This window comes from Pseudonaja textilis, chromosome Z (assembly GCF_049901715.1).
Source record: "Pseudonaja textilis isolate UNSWEBS1 chromosome Z, rPseTex1.2, whole genome shotgun sequence".
NCBI lineage: Eukaryota > Metazoa > Chordata > Lepidosauria > Squamata > Elapidae > Pseudonaja > Pseudonaja textilis.
In genome coordinates this window covers 103,307,065-103,330,145 of record NC_142008.1, presented here as the reverse complement: position 1 = coordinate 103,330,145, position 23,081 = coordinate 103,307,065, and the positions used below count along the sequence as shown (strand labels likewise).

General features: G+C 38.1%; 1 protein-coding gene across 2 annotated transcripts in view; it reads right to left on the bottom strand.

Moving 5' to 3' along the window:
• Positions 1 to 287: 287 nt before the first annotated feature.
• Positions 288 to 23,081, bottom strand: part of LRRC4B (leucine rich repeat containing 4B) — a 137,712-nt gene continuing 114,918 nt past the window's right edge. For both annotated transcript variants that reach the window (XM_087918186.1, XM_026710784.2), the window contains one exon: positions 288 to 5,997. In XM_087918186.1, coding sequence (XP_087774312.1) covers positions 4,003 to 5,943 — 1,941 coding nt within the window. In that variant the 5' untranslated portion in view covers positions 5,944 to 5,997 and the 3' untranslated portion in view covers positions 288 to 4,002. The remainder of the gene's footprint in view (positions 5,998 to 23,081) is intronic.

Sequence of the window (23,081 nt, the reverse complement as noted above, 5' to 3'; positions counted from 1 at the left end):
CACACATCTATTGTATCCCTTAAATTCTTCAACCACTTAAAAAAAAACCATACAGAGAGAAAAAGGACCCGAAAAGGGGTCCAGGCCTCCAATTATGTCCCTGTATCTTTAGTTATGCCTCCTTCATCCTTGCACTGTCTGCATTACAAAATATCCATTACCACATTGAGGGATAGTGGTTTTTATCTCCAGTTTCTCCCTAACTAACCCTAATAAAGATGGGGAAAGGTTATTTGCTTTAACCAAAGGTTATTTGCTTCTAGGGAAGGACAAGGCTGAGCAATTGGGTTGATTTTTTTTTCCCTTAAAGTAACATATAGGATTTATAATTGGATCAAGTGTTCCATGTAGTCCTGACTTCAATTTGACTGTCGAGGGAAGCCATTTTTGGACCACCTCTGTGTGGTAAATTGAAATACATTCCTCTTTCCCCCCTGATCTCTACTGTCTTTGAAACACATCATGGTCACTGTGAATCTCCCCTCAGTCAGTTGTTCTTCTTTATAAACACTTTTCCAAACATTCTACTAAATGTTTGTATGAGAGAGATGGTGCTTTCCTAGGGTTTCCCTTTCTTTTCGCTGGAATCCACTTCTGCCCACTGTTCTCTCCTAGCAATCTCCGCTAATTCAGGAGCTTTCGATACCTCTTATACCTTGCTGACATGCCATGTTACTTTTCTGTTAAGAGTTTTCTCCCCTTCAAGCAGTCTCATAACACCAGCTGCCTATTCCTAATAGTAAAGTGTGGCTGTTTATCTTATCAAATCTGCAGCAAATAAGGTGAATCATCTTATCTTTCTTATAAAGTTTCCTCTCCTCATAATTTCTTTGGATAATTACAATGGAAACCAGAAATTTTTCTTCTAGGATTATTAGGTAAAGAATTGGGGTAGGGAGGGAAATGGAACTTTGTTGGTATAGATGTTGACAGCTGCAAAAATCTTATATGCCCAAAAATGGAAAGAAGCATTAACCCTCACAATGGAGGAATGGATTGAGAAGATGATGGAACTAGTGGGGATAGTAATGGAGTTAACTGCATTAATTAGGGACAAATATGTAAATAGTTTTATGGTTACTTGGAAACCACTTCTGGATTACTTGTATGAAAGAGGGGGGAAATGAAATTTTGACTTTGGATTTTGATTATTAAATGGGTACTGGTATAGAAATGGCTTGTAGTTATTATTTGGCATAAGTTAAAAGTTGATACTTTAACTTTGTTTAGGTAATTGAAAAAAATTGGGAGCTATTGCTTTTTGTTTCTTTTTTCCTCTTTCCCTACTTTAACTTCTCTATCCACTTTCCTTCCTATTCTTTCCATTGTCTTTATTTTCATTTGTATTTTATATGAAGAAAAATATTTTAATAAAAATATAGTTAAAAAATTATTTTGATATTACTACCCAAAAAAGATGAACACAGAGAGAATCTTTTTTTTCCTTAGTGGAAAAATATTCCATGTTTTGTTTCCACATTGAACCCACCACCCAAAGATGATGTCATTTCTCTGTGTGCAACCCTGCAAGAAAAAAATATACAGGATAGCTCATTTTTTCACCCTTTTTCAAATCCTTTTTTTCATATTTTGGTCATTTTGGGGGGTGGGGTCTTGACTACAGCAATCTTCTCCTGTCTAGTCATATGTTGTCATCCCTCACCCACTTTCATTTTTTCATAGCATTCACATAGCATAACAGATCAAATAATTCCTCACTTTAATTCTTCAGCAACCTGATCTAATCCATATTCCTTAAATATCTAGACCATCTTTATTTATTTTTTAAAACATTTGTATGACTGACCCTCTTAAGCAGTTCTGGGCATCTCACAATAACAATTACAATAAACCTCCCCCAACTGGATGTCCTCTAGATATACTAAACTCTCCAAATGCTCAGACTATCTTTTTACATAAACTGCCTGCCAATTCAGAAGATCAAGTTGGGGAGACAACGTTGGTTCTATCCTATGCCAAACATTCATGCCTCCTGTAAGTTTTGCTTCTCCAATTCCCAGATCTCTTTTGTGAAACAATCTTCTGGAGTTTCCTTCCATCTTTTCTTCGATCCAATTTTTTCCCATGAAAGTTTGAAAGTTCTCAGTCTCCCTATCTACCACAGCTTTCTCCAAATATTCAGGTTTCCAACTGGAATGTTGGAAACTATAGTACCAACACTTGTGAAGGTGCAGCAGATTGCCTTGTAATACCTAGTTGAAATAACATAAGTTACTTTCTTCTGGTTGAAGTTTAAATAATATGAAGTCTTTAGATGTGGGAACTTTTCTTCTCACATGATGGGTAGGAAAAATCCGGTCTTTCAAAGGTTGTTGGGATACATCTTTCACATCCCATGACTATCAATGATAGCTGGGACTCTGTGGTTTCCCATAGTACCATAATATGTAATATTGGTCTTTTTCTTTAAATGCTTAGTCCTTGGGTCTCCATATAAGAAAGCAGATTCATCCATAGAGATCACACTATACTCCCTATGGTCGGGAATGATGTGAATGACAACTGTTGAATCCCCCCTGATGTGTGTTGGTGAGAAATTATGTTATATTGCAGTATCTCCATCTCTACCTCATTGATATTAGACCAGTTCATGTGTGATGACCAACCTGGTTCAAAGAAAGCAAAGAAAATCATGGATTCATATATTATGGCCCCATTCCCAAAGTCTCTAGTATGTACTATCTTACTTTCTCAGACAGTGACCTCTTCATTAACTGGCGGAAATTAAAGTAGGATTCTACGCATGAGTTCTTGAACATAAATGCAATACCCGAAGCAATCAAATGAATGCAAGAACCCACAATCCACATACACACTCTTATGACTTGGTAGCTTAGCTTAATAAGGTCAGGAACAGGAAGAATGGGATTAAGTAAAAGAGAAGTACTAGCATATACCTTCCTGTACCCCTACATACATTTGCACTGCTGCTAAAATCCATCTTTAAAATGCATTTTATGCATTTGAGTAATAGTTCACATTTATTCCCCCCACTGAAAAAACCATCCTAGGGAGGATTGGAAACATCTTTATGGATTTTATTAAAATAAGAAACTCAGACCAGACCCCAAAATGTCACGGGAATCCACAGGCCCCTTTTTTCTTTTTTTTTCTTTTTCAATTTTTTTTAGGCCAGAAGTGCAACCCCCATCAAACCCAACATTCCCACCCCAGATTATTACAAATTAAAAAATACCTCCATACCCCTGTGTCTCTAGGGAGCACATTGGCTGTGCCTGCTTTCCCATAGTAGTAATACTAGTCGTAAAAAATTTCCCGAAACCCTGTGTGCCCAGCATCCCCACATGCTCCAAAGGTGGGGCGGGGCAGGGGTGGGGATCCTGGCACCACTATGACCTCCCATTTCTTTATTTAATTTATTTATTTTGTATATCCCAATGGATGAAAATAGAATTTTGACGGAAAGTGGCTCAAAATAAGACTTTTTAAAAACCCCTTTCCCATTCCACTTGGGTTTTATTCTTCTTCCTAAAGATTATTCCCATGACGTTGAAAGGAAAATGTCTTCCCTTCCTTCTTTGTCACTGTCATTGTTCCTTTTCTTTTCTTTCTTTCATTCATTTCAAAGTAAAACAGCAGGTAGTTGGATACAGAAACAGCCCCATCTGTATAAAAAAAGTCTCCAATGTAAAGGGAGGATGGTAGAAAAATAAGAAAAGGAAGGGGAGAGAAAAAAAAGAAAAGAAAGGGAAGATCAGGCAGAAGGTGAGAGCAGTGTCTTGTTTGCAGAAGAAAAAAAGAAGAGAACATAAAACGCTAACTTGGTGAGAACCAAAGGTATCTACTGGTGGAGGCTTGGGATCCAAGATCTGCCATGGTGGTGAAAAGACCTGTGTTTGTTTGTTTGTTTTTAAAGTGAGGAGGGAGGAGTTGTTCCTCAACATATTCCTCACTGCATATACTAATCCATTGCCACCCTCCCACCACAGAATCACTCCCCTTTTCCTCAGGCTGTGGCTGTCATATCTGTGTCTCTTGGACATTTTCTTTAGAGCTGCTCTTGAATAAAAGAGGTTCATGGATGGAATTGAGCATGGGGTTCTTGGAGCATGTGAGGGGTCCACCACCACTATTGTTGTTGTAGTGGGCCTTGAAAGCAGCATAGTGGTTGAGGTGGTCATGCTCAATGGCAGGAAGCGCAAGATGGCTGTCACCAGGAGCTCCAGCTGCTGCAGGCAGCTCATCTTCAACATTGATGATCTCAATAGTGCGGGTAGGTCCGTGATGCTTATGAAGCTGGTGCTGCTTACGAAGTTTGTAGAAGACAATGAGCATCACAGCAGCCATGAAGGTAATGGCTACAAAACAGCCAATGATGATCTTAGTAGTTTTCATCACATCATCCAAATCTTTCATGCCATTCTCTGTAACATCAGTGATTGGGATAGTAAATGGCTTCTCAGTGCTGCGTGTGCTGCGAGGAGTCAGTGAAGTAGTGGAATAAGTCATGCCCCAGCCTTGGGAAGGTGTTGGCCCAGGTTCCTTCTTTGTGGGAATTGATTCTTCTTGGCCAGGATCCATGGTTTCCACAGTTACAGTAGTGAAGTAAGTATAACCTGTAGTAGCTGGATCCACAGCTGAGACATTGAGTGTGGCTGAAGCAGTGGTATTGCCAGCTGAATTAGTCACCATACAGGTGTATTGCCCAGTATCTTGGACTGTCACATTGGTGAAGTTGAGTGTGCCATCATGAAGGACAGAAATGCGCACCCGATAGGAGCCATGTGTCATCAGTGTGCCATTGGGTGTGAGCCAGTTCACTGATGTCATGGAGGTTCCTGTTCGGCACTTCAATTCAGCAGCCATTCCCTCAGTCACATTAAGGTCAGTTGGAGGCTCCACTATAACAGGGGCATAGCAAGTAAAATGGCTTTGATCCAGCTCTCCAATATATCGCCCTTTCAGGTTTGGTGGGGCATGGCACCGGGCACAACAGGTAGTGTTGTTTGGAACTGTCTCTTTGAGCCACCAGCTAAGCCACAACACATCACAATTGCAATGCCAAGGATTATGATTGAGGTGGACACGTTCTAAGCGGTGTAAAGGGGTGAATAGATCATGGGGCAAGGACATCAAATTATTGTGGGAGAGATTGAGCTCTTCCAATGACTTAAGGTCATCAAAAGCATTGCGTTCAATGGTGGCCACTTGGGCATGCATCAACCACAACTTGCGAAGGCTAGTCAGACCTTGGAAGGAGCCTGGCCGGATCATGTCCAGGCGATTTCCAGAAAGCTCAAGTTCTTCTAGCCGCACTAAGGCTGTCAAATTTGGAATATCTTTAAGGTTGCACATGCCCAAGTTCAGGTACCTCAAATTGACCAAGCCTTCAAAAGCTGCTTCTGAGATATACTCCAACTTCTTCAGCTCTCCAAGGTCCAGACGCCGCAAAGAAGGGACTCGATTGAAGGCATAAGAAGGGATGCTTTCAATGGGATTGTTTCTCAGCCACAGCTCCCGCAACTTAGAGAGGTACTCAAAGGCCTGTGTGGGGACAGTGGTTAGCCGGTTGTCAAAGAGCTCCAGTGTATTGAGGTTGGGCAAGCCGTTGAAGGCACCAACTTCAATCTTACGGATGAGGTTCTTGCTAAGTTGTAAAATCTCAAGATGACGAAGATGCTTGAAAGTATCAGTCTTTATCACCTGGATGTTATTCTCCTGCAGATTGAGGTACCGTGTGTTGATTGAAATGCTCTCAGGCACTTCCACCAGCTCCCGGCGTGTACAGATGACCCGGCTGGCTTGGTTGCTGCAGGAACAAGCAGCTGGGCAGGAGGTGGGAGAGGCTCCACCCAAAACAAATGATGGCAGCCAGAGGGAGATGAGGACAAGATGTTTCCAAATCATTCTAGAGATGCCGGGGGCCAGCCAAGGCTTCCGAGTGCAGCGGCGGGTGGCCATGTCCAAAGCTCATGCTTCAGTGAACAGCACGTTTGATGCTCAGATCTTCAGAAACTGGGAAGAAGAAAAAAGAGAAATAAGGCTCCCAAACCAGATATATTTATAATTAGAAGTGCTGGAGTTCAGGAGTTATTTAGTGAAATGGATTGTGGGCAGTTCAGGACACATGTAAAGATTTTTTTTTTCCCTATACTACTTGATTAATTTATAGAATTATGGAATTACTGCAAGATGTAGGGATGAAAGGCCACTGGCCTAAACTGGATGGTTTTTTTTTTAAGTATTAAAATAACTCTCTCCAAGCTGCCTCAAACGATTCAGTTTCTGCAATCACTTCACCTTTTTCTATGAATTTCATGAGGATCTCACCTCTACAATTTGTGTCTAGGATACTGAGACTTTCTGGCCCTGCTGTCTTCTTCTTTTTACTTTGTCTCGAGATGGGAAGGCAACTATTTGTTACCTAAATTGAAATTTTTGGAGGCTATAAAGTGAGTATGACCATATCACACCTGAAATATAGAGACAAAGTTTGAGATTATAGAGATTATAAAATAGAGAGAGAGATGGGAAATGTAGGCAAAGATATACATCTGAGAGATAGATAGATGCAACATAAGACATCAGAGAGAGAGATGAGAGAGAGAGAGAGAGAGAAGGAAAGAGGTGATAGATATGATAAATCTAGAGATATAGAAAAGAGAGATAGATAGAAAAAAGGGATGAGAGAGAGATACAAAAGAATAGAGATATGAGATTAGATAGATATGTAGATGATAGATAGATAGATGATAGATAGATGATAGATAGATAGATAGATAGATAGATAGATAGATAGATAGATAGATAGATAGATAGATAACAGGTATACAGAAAGGCAGGCAGATAGATGACAGATAGTGATATAAAGATAGAAATGATACATATAATTCTACTCCTGCATTAGACATGAAAAATCAGCTGGATGACCTTGGGCCAGTCACTCTCTCTCCTCACAATGTGGTTATGAGGAAAATAAAAAGAGGAAGGAATACTAGATATGATTGCCATCTTGAGTTATTTATAAAAACAATAAAGATAAGATAAAATAAATGAATATAGAGATATATGTGATATAGATATATAAATAAAGATAGAAAGAAACAGCTGTGGGAAGCCCCCACCCCAGAAGAATGAAATATTTTGGGAAATATTAAAAAAAGAAATATTTCCCCTAAAGGAGAAATGAAAAAAATCTTAAGGGAGACAAAAACCAGCCCCAGTTTCCCTGCCCCAAGCAGAAACTGAGGAGGCCAGCTTTTAGAAATGCAGATTTGGCAATCCATTCAGAAAGACTGGGTCAAGAGGAAACTCAGATAAGTAACAAACAAAAGGTTGACAGAATTAGCTCAAACAGGCATCTGGGTTTGCATTTCCTGTTTTGCCTATAGAGCTAGCCATGACCCCATAGAAATCTGACAACAGCCAATAGAATATTAAAGAGCATGTTCTTGCACAGGAACAGGAAGCTCAAACAAAGTCCCCAAAATGGTATGAAAACCCACCCACTCTCAACTCCATTTTGTCAGCTACTTTAGGGATTACACTGTTTCTCTTGTGCAGTTTTTAATCAGTCATGCCAAGAAAAGAGACACCATGGGCTGCAGTAAGAGAATTTCCTAGTCTTGTGTAACCTAAGAACTCTATGAGCCACAAAAAGAGAAAAGGGGAAGGAATGTTTCCTTCCAGGTTCTGTTTCCATCCTTGTGGTAACACACTATTATTAGGAAATGCCCCATTTGAGTGCATGCACAGCATGCAATTCAGATTGTATATTCAGTGCGTCTTTCATATGTAGTATCCTGATCACCATATTGGTCAATAGTCTTGCCAATAGTACACTCAATAGTGTTGCCAATAGTGCACAATAGTGTCATATCTGAGTCATAAGGAGGCAGTAGCTGGACCAGTGAATGAACACTGATCAGATATTAAAGGACACAGCACAATTGTATACATTACACAGCCTGCTATATATCACTATATTAGATTACTGTAACATGCAATGGAAATTGCTGTCCTCTGATCAACAAGAAACTACTGCACCATTTTGCACTTTGTCTAATCAAAATATATAGGACAATTCCCTGCAATCAAAAAGCAGACTTTTAGGCTAATCAGAAAGATAAATCTTTAGATGCTAGTTTTCTTCATGGAGAGAAGTAATTGCATGTTAAAACTGCTATTACCTACTGTTTTCAGTAGCTCTAATTTCACAACTTATTTCTAGTAGCTTATGCAAAATGCTGTGTTTTGCAGAGAATGTTGTGTAGTTCCATGATTAATCCTGGAAAATGCTTCTCCTATACAAAGGAGAATTTGATTTTTTAAAAATCACCTTCTAAGGTTTAGAAAATAAATGCTTCCTCTTCCCACTATGGGAAAGGATGATTTGTAATCAGATTTCATTACTAGCATTCATCCTGCTAAGGATCCATCATATAAAGAAATTCCAGAAATTGCTTCCAGTTTCTTCTGGCAAATAATCAGTGAAAGAGTTTCAGCTAGCACAATAGGACTTGTTCCAGGCCTATCCAGCAAAAATAAAAACTAAAGATTCAAGCACAGGACTTGTCAGCCTAGTTTTAAAACCCCTAGTTTTTATTTCATTTGGTGAAATATGCCTTGTCATTTCTCAAGTTCTGTTTTTCTACTTTCTCCTCTTTTCATTTTCTTGGTTTTGGAGGCAAAACTTCACAGCATTCAGCAAGTTAAACTCATGAAAAAGGAGATGCATTGAATCAGTGTCACTGCTTTTTTTCTTTGCACATAATTCATGTCCCCCATCACTCGCTGAGGGTGGTTCTGGTGGAGGCTTCTGATGTATTGTGACTATGTTTAGAAACACCAAAATGTGTTTCACAGTATGCAGGGTGCAGGGTCACCCATGTAGCACCTGTTTGCAACCTCTTAATGCAGCTGCATATAGTATTATCTTGGGATTGCACAACAGGCCTTCCAAGCTGCAGCGCAATCATAGAAAAAGACAACATTTGCCTTCCATCCCAAAGGACTGCACACCACTAAATCCTATTCCTTTCAGATAATTGGTGGTGCAGTAGTTAGAATGCAGCAATATTGCAGGCTAACTTTGCCAACCATCCAGGAGTTCAAACCTGACCAGCTCATGGCTTACTCAGCCTTCCATCCTTCTGAGGTTGGTAAAATGAGGACCAAGCTTGTTGGGGGCAATATGCTGACATTTTTAAACCGCTCAGAGTGCTGTAAAGCATTATGGAGTGGTACATAAGTCTAAGTGCTACTGCTATTGCTAACCTCCATCACTTTGGATTTCCCTGACTGCCTAATATTCCAATCACAAAAAGCTGAGTGAAAGGTTTAAATATGTTAGAATTTCACTGAAGCACCTGGCGTATGCAAAAGGCCAGCTTGTAGTGGAAATGGAAACATCACATGCCAATTATAATAATTTTATGATAATTCTCTTCTCTTGTCAAATAATTTCTAAAATAATTTTTCATTTATCCAATTAAATTTGAATTGCAAAAAATGAGGAGCATGGCATTGCTCCAATATACTATTATGTTGCTCAACTTTACCAGACTGGACATTGTCAGCACCCTGAGCTTTTCCTGTGCATTTTAACATATTAGAAGATACCTGTCCAGTATAATTAAACCTCGGCACAGCTCTCATCTTCCTCAGAGCATGCAAGCCCAACAATTATGTCAAGGTATTATTATTATTGTTTCTGTTGTTGTTGTAATGGTGCTTTGTCACACAATCAGCCAGATGTTTAGACTAGATTTGGCATTTTGATCAACCTATTGAGTTGAACCCATTTTGGGTTAGGATAGGGAGTGGTCACTGTTTGATTGAATCAAAGATACCATACAGAATGCAAATTGCTCCAAGTAAAGCTGTCCTTTGCAATTAACTGATGGTGATTTATCAGTGCCAATGGTCCTCAAGTGATGCATCACATCCAGTGTGCTTCTTCCTATTTAGCAGTAATAGCAGCAAATACCCTCCCTCTTAGCAGAGTACAAAATGGAAAAAGTGAGGCTTTGGGATGGATAGATGGATGGATGGATGGATGGATGGATGGATGGATGGATGGATGGATGGATGGATGGTTGGATGGATAGAAAGACAGACAGTAGCCCCTTCACTTTAGAATTCCTCTATCATTTTATTCTGTTTCTTTGCTGTTTGCCTTTCAGCAACTGGCAAAGGCTGTGGGTTGATTCAAACACTAGAAATCCCTGAGTACACACAGTCTGATTATCTTCCTGGTGCTATTAGCGTGGCTGTTTATTTAATTGCTGCTTATTTGATTATTTTAATCCATTTCTTTTATAATTCTTGCAATTTCTTAAAATATCATTAGCTTCCTTGAAAGGCCACTGCAGCAACAAAAGGATATGCCTTACAAAGCATTTCCTAGCAGCACGGCCTCTTTGGCAGTGGGGCACTCTGCCTCCCAAGCATTTTTCTTTTGTTTCATTGGAAATTTTAAAGAAGGATTGAAGAGCCATCTATCTGGGTTTAGAGAGTTCTCTCATGTTGAACCAAGCCATGGTTGGCTTAACTATAATTATTTGAATAAATCACAATTGGTTTGGTTCCCACAACTAGCCAACTTATAAACAGAAATACATAAGTAAAAATTCAGCCCCCATAACCACAAGAAACTAGAATGTCTCTAGAATTCTCCAGAATTGTAGCCAAACACATGAATGGAAAGTCATCATTCTGCCTCTATTTAATTTAATTGTAATTGTAAATGACATCAAATCAATGTTTATTTTTTTTTACCAACCTTTTATTTTTTAGATTATGGCCCCAGTAATCAGTCAAACCAACAGTGACTTTTGGGCCAGAGAGGACTGTGTAGCACAAATCACTGCTAATTAATCACAATAAGTAGGTTTACATAGAGCTCTAAGCAGAACCAAATAAGAGTTTTGAATAAACGTGTAGATTGTATCCTGAAGTTCTGCTTCTTCAAACCAATACCTCTTTCGGGAGGAGGCAGAATAAATATTTCAACAAATTATTTGACCATCTTCTCTGGGAAACTATTTTCAAAGATGGAAAAATGGAGGCTTGCAGGATGGATTAGTTCATTAGATACATATAAAGCTGGTTAAACAATAGTACCAAATGAGTGTAAGTCATTTGCCCTATATCAAGCTGAAAGGAAGTGCCCAGTGGTATGTAGCTGCCTCTCTACTGTTTAACATATTTGCAAATGACTGATATGTATCGGTGTAGAAAACCCAATTATCAAATGGTTATTTGCGGGTAAATAATCTGCAAGAGATTGGACAACCATTTGAAATAATATAGATTTTCCTGCTTTAGCAGGGGATTGGATTAGAAGATCTCCAAGGTTCCTTCCAACTCAGAAGGATTTTGAGTAGCTGGAATAATGGTCAGAAAGCAACAAGATAGATTGCAACAGATAAATCCAAAGTCCTTCATTTGAATAAGAAAAAAACAAGCATAAGAGTAGGATAAGAGAGGTTGTCGGGATAGGATGACATGCAAAAGATAGTGGGTACTTTAGTGGGTCAGAAGTTGGACATGAGTCAAGGTATGATGCAGTTGTAAAACAAAATGCAATCCTAGCTGTAGCAAAAACAAAACAAAAATCAAGAAAATAAAAATCAAGAAAAGTAATAACAGAAGACATTTTGTGTATTCATCAGAATGAGTTTATAGTACTATATCCAGTTCTGCATTTTAGGAAGAACACTGGCAACTGGAGCTTGCTCAAAGAAGAATAACCAGAATTATAACTTGCCTGGAAGGAAAAACTCAAGGGGAACATTTGGAAAATTTACATTTATTTTTAGCAGGGAGATAATAAAAATATGGAGAGATATGGTAGCTGTGTTTACGTTTCAGACAGACTGTCATATAGAAGGCTGGTAGAAGTATTCAGAATCATTTCAAAAGACAGGATAAGAACCAATTAATTCAAATTACAGAGATGTTATTGAACATCTAGATCAGGGGTGTCAAATTCACTTTGTCACGGCAGTGTCATGTGACATATCAGGACTTCCCCCCACCCCCTTTGCTAAACTGGGCATGGGTATGGTCATGCCCAGCCATGACACATTTGGCCCACTGGCCAGGAGTTTGACAGCCCTGATTTAGATTATGAAGAAACAGCAGTTGATACAAAATGACCAGGTTTCCATTATTCTACTTTGGACATTTATATGAAGGCTTAACTTTAGTAGCGGGAAAGGTAGAAGGGAAGAGGAAAATATAACCAGTTGCAAAGTAGATAGACTCAGTTATAGTGGTGATGGGTGCACTGTTGGAAGACTTGAAAAGTTAGGTTAGTTGGTCCTGGAGAAAAAAATCTATTAATGTGGTCACTAAGAGTTGACAGCAACTTGATAATCAATCAATGAAAATAGACAGGCAGGGAGAGAATCCTAATAACGACTGTTTGGCAATGAAAAAGACTGCTGCTGTGTTTTCTTTGCTGAAACTATTTCAAATGAAGACTTTAGGGACATAATAATAGTGGATACTTGCCTTGAGCTGGAGAAGAAGTAGACAAACCTTAAGGCCCCATTTTTCTTTATGTGCTTCTACATTTCTAATTAGAAGTAAATTGGAGTTGGAGATCAGAAATGAAAATCATAATGATAGACTGTTCTACAGTGAAGCATGCTACTTTAAATCAATTTTCCTTCACTGAAAGTATTTAAGCAGAGATATTTAAACATTCTACAGTCCTAGAATTCTATTTCCGACCTTTTCATAACATCATCTCGATGTAATCTCAAACAGATCCTCAGCTTCATTTGTTGATCAAATCACTGAATTGACCCAGGATATTGACCATTATGCTACATAATACTAAACTTACTAGTTAAATAGTATCTCTTTCAACTTAATCATGATTTTTTAAAATTATTCCACTCTTCACTCTGTTGACCTTTAGAAAGCAAGGTAGTGTCATGTTTTGCTGTAAATTCATTTTCTTAAGCTTTACTGGTTATAAATACGATTGGCTATTTTAATTAAGGAAGGCTTTGAGTGGTTATATTTCAGTACTGATTTTCTGGTATATTTTATTGGGCTGGATCCAGGCTATATTAATTGAACTTAAACCTCACTTAAATCAAGTCATGCCCTTGGGCTATAGAACAGAAGGGAAATAATGACCTTCACTTACAGGCAGTGGACCAAAGAAAATACGAAAGTAGCACCTCTTGTTTCCTGGAAGAACATAATTGCCCAGGAAGGGTCAACCTAGGCCTGGCCATTAGCCAGGCAAAAATGGCTATAGAATGAGGGAGATCCTTCTCCTTGCTCTATGAAAGAACACTTAGCTCATATACCCACTTTTGTCCAGGGCTTGGTGAACTGAAAGGCAGCACTCTGGAGCATATTGAAGAAAGTTGTTGCTACAAATAACATTAGAAGCAAAGTTAACCCTAACATATTCATGAAGGATGAACACCAGACAAGACAACAGCCTTGCAAGTATTGTCCACTCCCTGGCTTGGCCTTGCAACTTGTTTTTGAAAACATATGAAAAGATTTTGGGCTACTCACTGCTTTATTCTTTTCAAGCCATCAAAGCTTCTTTGCACTCAGAACTGCCTGTAGAGGGAGCTGCCCCTTTGCAGATATTTATGGAATGTTTGTATGCCCATGTCATTCCAGGAAGAGCTGTAAAGGGAAGTAGCCTTGACAGAGCCCTGTGAATGTGCAAGGCACTCTTGCACAATAGAACAAAAGTATGTCTGGATTAAGCTGCCAAATCTCATACAATAAAATGTACAAAACTGAGGCCAATTCACATATTGAATCACTACGTGTCCTGGGAAGCCAAAAATTATTTGTAGATATATAGGGCAAGACTCAGCAGCCTTAAGAGTTGTAAGTTCCATTTGTTTTTTTTGTTTTTTCTTGACCTTCAAGACCTTGATATAGAGGCTAGTGCAAACAATCAGGCCAAAAACTCTCCAATTTCTTTGATGGAAAAATCACTCTGGAGTATGTTGAGCTTTTTTTTTTCTCAACAGAAAACGCCGTGATTGTTAAACAATTGACAGCAAACATTCTAGTTCATCACTGCAATCACTCAGATCTATTGTTAGTTCCTGACTATTTTTCTGTGTGCCATTGTTTCAGGCTTGATGTATTAGGATTCATTAATATAAGATACTACAAGCTAACTTGAAGATCAGTCATTTTAAAAGGGATATATATCTTATAAAGAAGCATGCCAAAATGACTATATTTGTTTCTCTTTAATAAAAATTGCTCAAAAACGCACAAACTGTGATCTTAGGGAAGTGTTGGGTTAATTTCATAAGCCCAAAGCAAGGTTATTTGTGATCACAGTTAAGAGCTATCTGCTACCACACTGCAAACTTTCAATTTTAAGAATAGAAGAATAAGATGTCAGAATAAAGAAAACAAAAGAACAAAAGAAAGAATGGGCTTTCCTATACATTTTTATATGGGCTTCACCTACTGTTTTGTTTAACGCATTGACCAAAGATAACACAGCTCTCTTCAGAAGACTGAACGCAAGCAAGCAAGCAATAATGAATGAATCCTACTGTTGTTTTCAATGTATTGCATCTGAATGCAGTTATTTAGGGGCAGATAGGATGAAAATATTAAATCATTTTCTTATTTATTAGCATAATCAAATTTAATTTGAACTTTTAAAAATATTTATATTAGCAAAACTTCAGTTAATATTTCTGCCTAGTACACAATAAGCTGCTGGACAATGGATAAAAAATTAGGTGGAGCCAGAAGGAGTAAATTCATAACATACTTTATTATGAACTTACCTACTTTGGTGGTTAATACAGTACAATGCAATCCAAGTTGCTGGTGATCCCCCTTGAAGCCTTATATGGCTCAAGATATGAATGTTTTGAATATCTGTAGATTCCCATAGACATTTCCCATACCCTTTCCCTCAGGGAATGTCACCAAAAAGGATAAGAGAAGTTAGGCTCTTCAATTGCTTAGGCTCTTCCCTGCTGTAGAACAGTATTCCTACAGAAATTTAAATGGGTCCTGCACTATTGGCTATTAAAATGAGATTGTTCCAGCAATTGTTGGCATTTTGGATGTTTTAATATTAACCTCTCTCACTTGAGCATTAGCTTTATATAACTGATATTCTTGCTGTTTATATACATTATATGTGGAGTTGTTTTGTTTGATTTTTTTTATTTGTTTATCAAATTTATATGTCCACCCATTTCACACAAGGTGCCTTGGTGGTATTTGGCATAAACAACAGTTAAAACATGTGATAAAACTATTTAAAATGCTTAAGAATTAAATAAATAATAAGAGTGCAAGGGCTAAAACCAGAATGTTAAATATGACAGTCATGTATACAATATTCATATTATATTTTTTAAAAGCTGATTTACAGATGCATGACACAAATTCATCAGCAATTAGAGTAGCAGAAAAGACAGTGAGTGAATAAATAGAAATAGGAATAATATTTAGATTTATATATCACTTCATAGTGCCTTAGAGCCCTGGTTTACAGTGTCAGCATGTTGCCCCCAACAATTTGGGTCCTCATTTTGCTGACCTCAGAAAGATGGAAGGCTGAGTCAACCTTGACTTGTACATAAAATACTGATCAACAGCCTAACCAAACAAATTCAGTTCACACAAACTACAGTACTGCAGGACCAAAAAAAAGGTCTTTTACCAATGTGTATGAAGCATAAGTTGAATTGACATCCATGTAAGGAGTTGGAGTAGGAAGTTTGGGAATACATGGGTTAGGCAGCTTGAAACTGTCTTAGAAAGAAGCAGATAAAAATGCTGCTAGCCAATGCAGTTTGTAGAGAGGGGAGTCTATTAAAGGAGTACATTTATTTGATAGAAGATTTATTTATTCTTTATTGCAACTGTCTTCCTGATATGTTGAAATGGAATACCTATAATTTACAGCCAGCATAGCCAGAGGAGTATAGTAGCTTAACTCCAATTCACCTAGACTACACCAATTTATAGAAGCTGGTTCTCTTGGATGACATCATGTTTGTGGTCTTTATGTTTCATAAATAGTTCCTTTAGGTTCTTCATGTCATCCAGTCTGGGTGTACTCCAGGCTATAAATCTCTCCTCATGTTCTTGTCTTGATATGCACCATAAATCCTGTTTTAGAGATGCCTGTTACTCTATGGTTCAGTAAGTAGTCTCAACAGTTTACTTTACAGAAGGTGGTGGCAGGTCTTGATGCAGTGCCTATGAAGTTCCTAGTTACTCTTCTTTACCGAAGAAGGATCTACTGAAGAAGGATCTGTAGGATTTCCTGCTTGAGCAGGAGGTTGAACTAGAAGATTCCCAAGGTGCTTTCCAGCTCTAATCTGATTGATTGATTGATTGATTAGGTCAGACTTAGTACAAGACCCTAATGTCATCTCAGAAGTCTTTTGGAGTATTGAAATAGGTATGTGTATGTGTGCATGTGCATGTGTGTTTGCCATTTATTTCTAGAAGTAATCACCTGTTTTTCTAAATACCCAAAGCAATGTACAATAACAACATAATTGAAAATATAACAACTGGAAGCAAAGCAACATAAAATTAGCAGTGACATCAGTTAAAACAGCAGTTAGTGTAACATTTATAGCAATTACCATACCATTTCTAAGATTTCTCAGTAAATCCAATCAACTTTTCAGTTTTTCAAAAAGGTAGCTGTCTCTCTTCCATAAACAGACGAACTGCATTCTTCCAAATCGCTACCAAGTTCACCTGAGAACTCTGCAGGGCAGGCTGTAAATAAGTCTAAGAACAGAGGCTGCCTGAGGCAGGAGATGCTTGGGAAAGGGCAGGGGCAAGCTGTTAAGAGTCCTGTATGTGCACATGACCTGTGCTGGACTCTTCAGTTGTCCTGAAGCCCTAAGATGCAATTCAACCCAGTCCAATTCTGTAAGAGGGAGGGGAACATCCACCCTGTCCTTCAGCTGTAGCAACATAATGCCTTGGCCTGCCCGAAGTAAAGGACATTTATTCATGAAAGAAGATTAATTCATACAAAGGTAGACATTATCATGATCACCCAGAAAGTCTGTATGTTGTTTAATGAACATAAGCTACAGCTTGCTTTCAGAATATTTTTGGGTAGTAGCTAATGAATTAAAGAAAGAAAGAAAGCAGGGGCTGAACCAGACAGAATTATCTATCTGAAGCTTCCTTTCAAATAAAGAAAGTTATCTAGTGAGCTTTCCCTCTTTCACACTACAGTAATATACCAAAGCTATACTATTAAACAAGGTTGGATAAAGATCCCTTTTGATAGCCTCCAGATCTTTATACCATCTTATTTCACTAGTACAATTAACAAAATTTGGTGAAGCATTCTCTGATCATTCGAGCAAAAAACACATAAATAAGTTTAACCTAGTTAAACAGAGAAAGAAAAACTCCATCTTATCAGCAAATCTCAGAAAAATTTGGCTCTAACCATGTGTATGATTTGATGACAATCTCTGTTCATTATTGCCCCAGATACCTCATTCCTCTCCCAAGTTAAATGCTGTCTTTGATCACCAAAAAACTGTTTCTCTTATCTTAGACAATAGAAGACATATAACTTAACTTTCATCCTCTGTGGATTACAAGATATCTTACTCAATTAATCAAGTAAGTTTGAGTTGATTAATCCAAAATTGAAAGTTTGCGCTTTCATTAATAATCCTTTAAGTTACAATTACCCAATTATTGTTGAGGCACTGGATGGTGTTTGGAAGAAACATGAAAAGTAGCTGGACTGAAAGAGAATTGAGGGAAGAAATGAAAAAAAAAAAAACACTGCCAGTTTCAGTAAGAAGGCTTTGCAATCCAGCACAATGATTTGCTCAACTCAAGCAATTACATTCCTGGGCACTGCTGGGTGCTGGGAAAAAAAAGGAAGGAGAGGGAGAGGGCAAAGTTGAAACATTCAAGAACAGAGAATGCATCTTTTGTTAATGAGACCTGGAACCAGTACAGGAAGCCAGGGATAGGTCAGGATTTACAGAACAAGTGAATGGGATATTTGGATGAATAGATGGGGGCGGGAGCAGCATGGTGGAATTTGTTGCCTCAGACACTTGACCCTGCTGGGAACAGCACTGGTTGCCACTTTCTATAATGGGCACTGAAATACAGGAGACATCAGACAAGGCTGATTACAGCACATACTAAATAACTCGTAGACAGTTTCCAGTGACCCAGTAAAGAACAATTGGCAGGAGAGACAGAGGGAGAGAAAAATAATCTGCTTTCCAAAATTCACTCATTTGTCAGTAGATGCAGAACATCAATCAGATAATCTTTGGTTATTTGATTATTTGTACTTCATATCCAATTGATATTTGAGGGCAGCATTTAATAGCCGATATGCTGATTTTTGAAGATGGAAACTTTGTGGAGAGGTGCCTGACATATATTTGAGTGCTGACATGTTTTTCACAGCACTGATAGTGGATGCTTCATGATATTGCATTTCTAGGCATTGGCATGTCATGGTATTCAGTATCTAACAACTACAAGCTTGAAATGTTTCTTAAATGACCCTTGTATAAGTCATAACAGTATAGATAGAATAAACAAATATTATATTTACTTCAGACCCATTGAAGTTTACTTTTGAGTAAACAGGTACATTGTTCTGACTTGTGTGGAAGATTTCACATTGAACTTTACTTTGAAATGTCTCCTGCAAAACTGCTCCATCTGTAGATGATAAATGCCTTTTTTACTTGCAGAATGATTTAAAAGAAGGCTGTGCAAATGCCTGCAACCTTTGCTGGCTAAAATGCAATTAAACCCTCTTGACATTTGTGTCCTCAATTATCATTTGGCTCAATGGGAGTCTATATAATGACTGCTTTGATGAAGCCTTGCTCTGTGCATATCATATGTGATCTTGTTTTATGTTTATGACAGTACTATTCATAAGTTTGTTATTATTAATAAAGGGTCATCAATGTGTATAGCACTTTACAAAACAGGAGGGGAAGAGAACAGTGCTTCAAGGAACCTACAACACAATTCAAGACATGTTTGTTTGGAAATAAAGTTGATTCAGACATTGCTATGTTACAGTTTGGCTTACATATTACTATATTTATAGCTCAATGATAGTTTAAATTACAGTTTAGAAAGAGTACCTTAGCTACAATGTGTATCTATATTTTGTTTTAGTTAATTTAACTCAACCACAGTGCGGTGTATTTAATCAGCTATTATTTTTTCAAAACGGTAAAAGCTGTGTAGAATTGTGGCTATAGCTTCCATTTTGAATCTCACCCCTTTGGATTTGCTGGAAGAGACTGCCCACCCTTATTTTTATCGAAGTTAAAAATTAACCAGATACTGCAAAGATTCTTGGAATATTTGGCAAAAGGAGCAGAATTCTTGAAAATGAATAGCTTTGATTTACTTGGTCATCTGAGATTGGTTTGCTAGGTGAAAATCTTAACTATATGTAACCAGGAGGAGAGCACTGGAATTAAAGTTAAGTACAATGTGGTAGGAATTTGCCTGGAGTTAAAACCTGCATGCCAAGAATTTGAGACTGAAAAGTAAGAATCTGGGAGAAACAAGAATCTCAAGAGAGAGCAATTAGGTAGAAATTAAGGGAGAGATAAAAGTGACTACTGTTAGACAGCTTGGAGCCAATGAAGGGAAATAAAATCAGGGACCACCAGACAGAGAGTAGGAGTTGTCTAAAGAAGCAGAGAGGCAGATACAAAACTCGGGAGAGTTTTGGAGAGGATTTGAAAAGCTTTGAAGCTGGGTGCAAAAGACCCACATCCAGGGAAGGAGAAATGGAGCAGAAGAAGTTTAGCCTGGAGCAATGGCTAGAAAACAGAAAAGGAAAAGGTTAGCCTATAAAGAGGCAGCTTAAAAAGATATGGCTGGGTAACCTTTTCTCTCTCTGAAACAAGAATTAAAGAATGACTTTGTGAGTAAGAAATGGGAAAAGGGAATAAAGCAAAAAAGCTTATCTCCTTGTATCCTTCAGCCTATCCAAAGTTCCATTCTTGGGACAAGAGCAACTTGGGTTTGCAAAAGAATGAACAGTTTTGATTGGCATCACTCAATTAATGGATGAGAAAGAGGCTGGCAAGTTTTAGCAGTGGAGGAAATTGCCCAGTCAATTAATTAATAAGGGAAGGACTGATACTTGCCAAAGTCAAGAGGAGCGGCAAAAGAGAGAAACAGAAAATCAGATAGACAGAAGAAATCCAACGGATCCAAAGTTTTAAGAAGTAGAAAGTTAGCCTTGTTTAAATATGTACTTTGCCATTAAAAGATCTTTAAGAAGTTGGGCACTCTCTTCACAGGATGGCAAGGGGATTCATTCTAATAATCAGAAGGTTATTGTTGCTGTTTTAACTGGATTGGTAAAAGGAAAGTAGAGGAAAATTGACCTTTTAGACCCTCCCTTCCCAGATGATATCCTGGCACCAGGCTGTATTTCAAGTATCTCGTGAGAGAGCTGGAAAGAAAATAAAGATCTCGGAAATATCTGTATCTGAATCCAGGATAGCTTTTGTCTGAAAGAGTTGCTACACATGGCTCAGTTTCAGGAACAATATAGGGTTCACTGAGACTAGGACTGGAAACTGCAGTCTAAAATTCTGCACTTGAGAAGAAAGGAAGGAGATGAATTGGGCTAAAAACAAATAGAGGAAGAATAGGTGTTTCACTGTACAGAATACAAATACATTCTTAAAACTCATATTATAATTATGTTAATCAATGTGCTAGTCTATCCATTTTTAAAGCAGAATAGTGCCATTAATAGTGCCAGCTCTTCAGAGATGGCGAATTTTAAATATTTCCAAATAATAGTTTCATTTCTACAGAGGGAAGAAATATTATATCCAGGAAATATCATGTTGATTTGAATACATTGGTGAGTCCTGAAATTATTTACATATTTGGTTTATATCCTGTCTTTTATTCAGGAGCTTCAAAGCAATAATTTAGTAGGTGATAGAATCTGAAGGAGTCACATGCAAAAAAAAAAATGAATTTTAGGATATTTAAGCTACAAGTCCTTGTTCAATATTATCATTCAACTAACAATTTGTTCACATGGAGTTCAAAATTTCAACCAGGTATCTTCACATTAGGGACATGAGGAATTGGATCCTTGCAAATTTCATTATGAATAGATTTCATTTACTCATGCAAGACCGAAAAACTCTCATTTTCACCCCTTTCCAAACTATTCTCAGCTCAGTGACTCTCAGTGCATTTTTAAAATGTGTAGAGAAAATATATTTAGCAGAAGCGTCTTTTGGGGGGGAAATCTGCATATTAACTGTGTATGCGGGAATGAATTCTTGTACTGCTTTTAAGAGGAAATTATAGCAGATGCTTGCAGGAATTAGATGAAATGCACCGATGCTTAAATATATGCACAAGTGATGCAAACCAGGGGTAGACCTATTTTGTCCATCTCTACTTCAGATTAAAATACAGAATAAGCAAAGGGAAGGAGAGCAAGAAGCCTGGCTTATTGTACCAAGGTTATAAGGACTCTGAAGAAAGAAACTAAAAAGCCCATCTAAAAAATCCACCACCACCACAACATGATTGCCATGTTCAACTGCCCTACTTCCCCTTAACCCAACCCGCATTTAAGAATTGTTTCCCCTGCATGAAAGAGGGTTGAGCTATAGTTCTCGGTAGGAACTACTTGAAATCCCATGTAATTCAGGTCACTCCTGAGCACTGGACTAGAAGTGAAGGTTTAAAAGCTTGTGTCGGGTCTCCTCCAAGTTTTTCTTTTTAAAGGAGAATTGTAGTTTTAGAGAAGTCATGCTTTGGCTCAAGGCTTAGACATTTACTTCCCCAGGGGTGTCTGGGGGCAGGGAGGAAGAAGGAAAGGTGCCTCTTTTTATATGCATCATGCATATGACACATATAAACATGGGTGGAATTTTCCTTGAATAGTCAGGACTCCCCACATGGTCTTCTGTGCCTCTTATACAGCTTTTCCTTTCACCCCAATAACCAGCCTTTGGGGGAAAAATATCAGCCAATAACCTTCATCAGTGCATTCTTCAGTCGGTTTCATTACAGTATTTCCTATACATGTGACAGGTCAGGTTTGCTTTCCTAGGTTAGAATCCTTCTTTTAAGTTATCTATAGAATGGAGCAATTTGCTCTGACTGAAAAACCCAACCTCAAATTGGCCAAAACTGGGCGGTCATCCATTTTACAGGTTTGTTTGTGGGGAAAAATAAGAGGAAGTAATATTCAATATATTCTCTACCTTAAGTTATTTATAAACAAATAATAATAAGAGGCAGGAAATAAATAAAGAGTTGAGGGAGAAATGAAAAAAAATGTGAAAAAATTTCTGGTCACCATTTATTATCTATATTAACAATGTTTTCCTAACTATTGAAGTGTATTTAATCCTGAATAGGAATTATTAAGTTTGGAAGTTGAACTTTGAATTTTGAATTTTAATATAGTATAAGGGGTAGGGGTAACAGATAACAGATAATCAGAGTTAGAAGGGACCTTGTAGGTCATCTAGTCCAACCCCCCACCCAAGCGGGAGACCCTACACAATTTCTGACAAATGGCAGTCCAATCTCATCTTGAAAGTCTCAAGTGATGGCGCTCCCACAACTTCCGAGGGCAAGCTGTTCCATTGGTTGATTCTCACTGTCAGAAAGTTTCTCCTTATTTCCAGGTTAAATCTCTCCTTGTTCAGTTTCCATCCATTATTCTTTGTCTGGCCTACAGGCGCTTTAGAAAATTTGAGGGGCTCCCTGTGGCAGCCCCTCAAATATTGGAAGACTGCTATCATGTCTCCCCTGGTCCTTCTCTTTACTAGACTAGCCAAGCCCAGTTCCTGCAACCGTTTGTTGTATGTTTTAGCCTCCACTCCCCTAATCATCCTGGTTGCTCTTCTCTGTACTTTTTCTAGAGTCTCAACATCTCTTTTATAATGTGGTGAACAAAACTGGATGCAGTACTCTAGGTGTGGTCTTACTAAGGCTTTATAGAGTGGTATTAGTACTTCCCTTGATCTTGATTGTATCCCTCTGTTAATACAATTTAGGATTGCATTAGCTGTTTTGGCTGC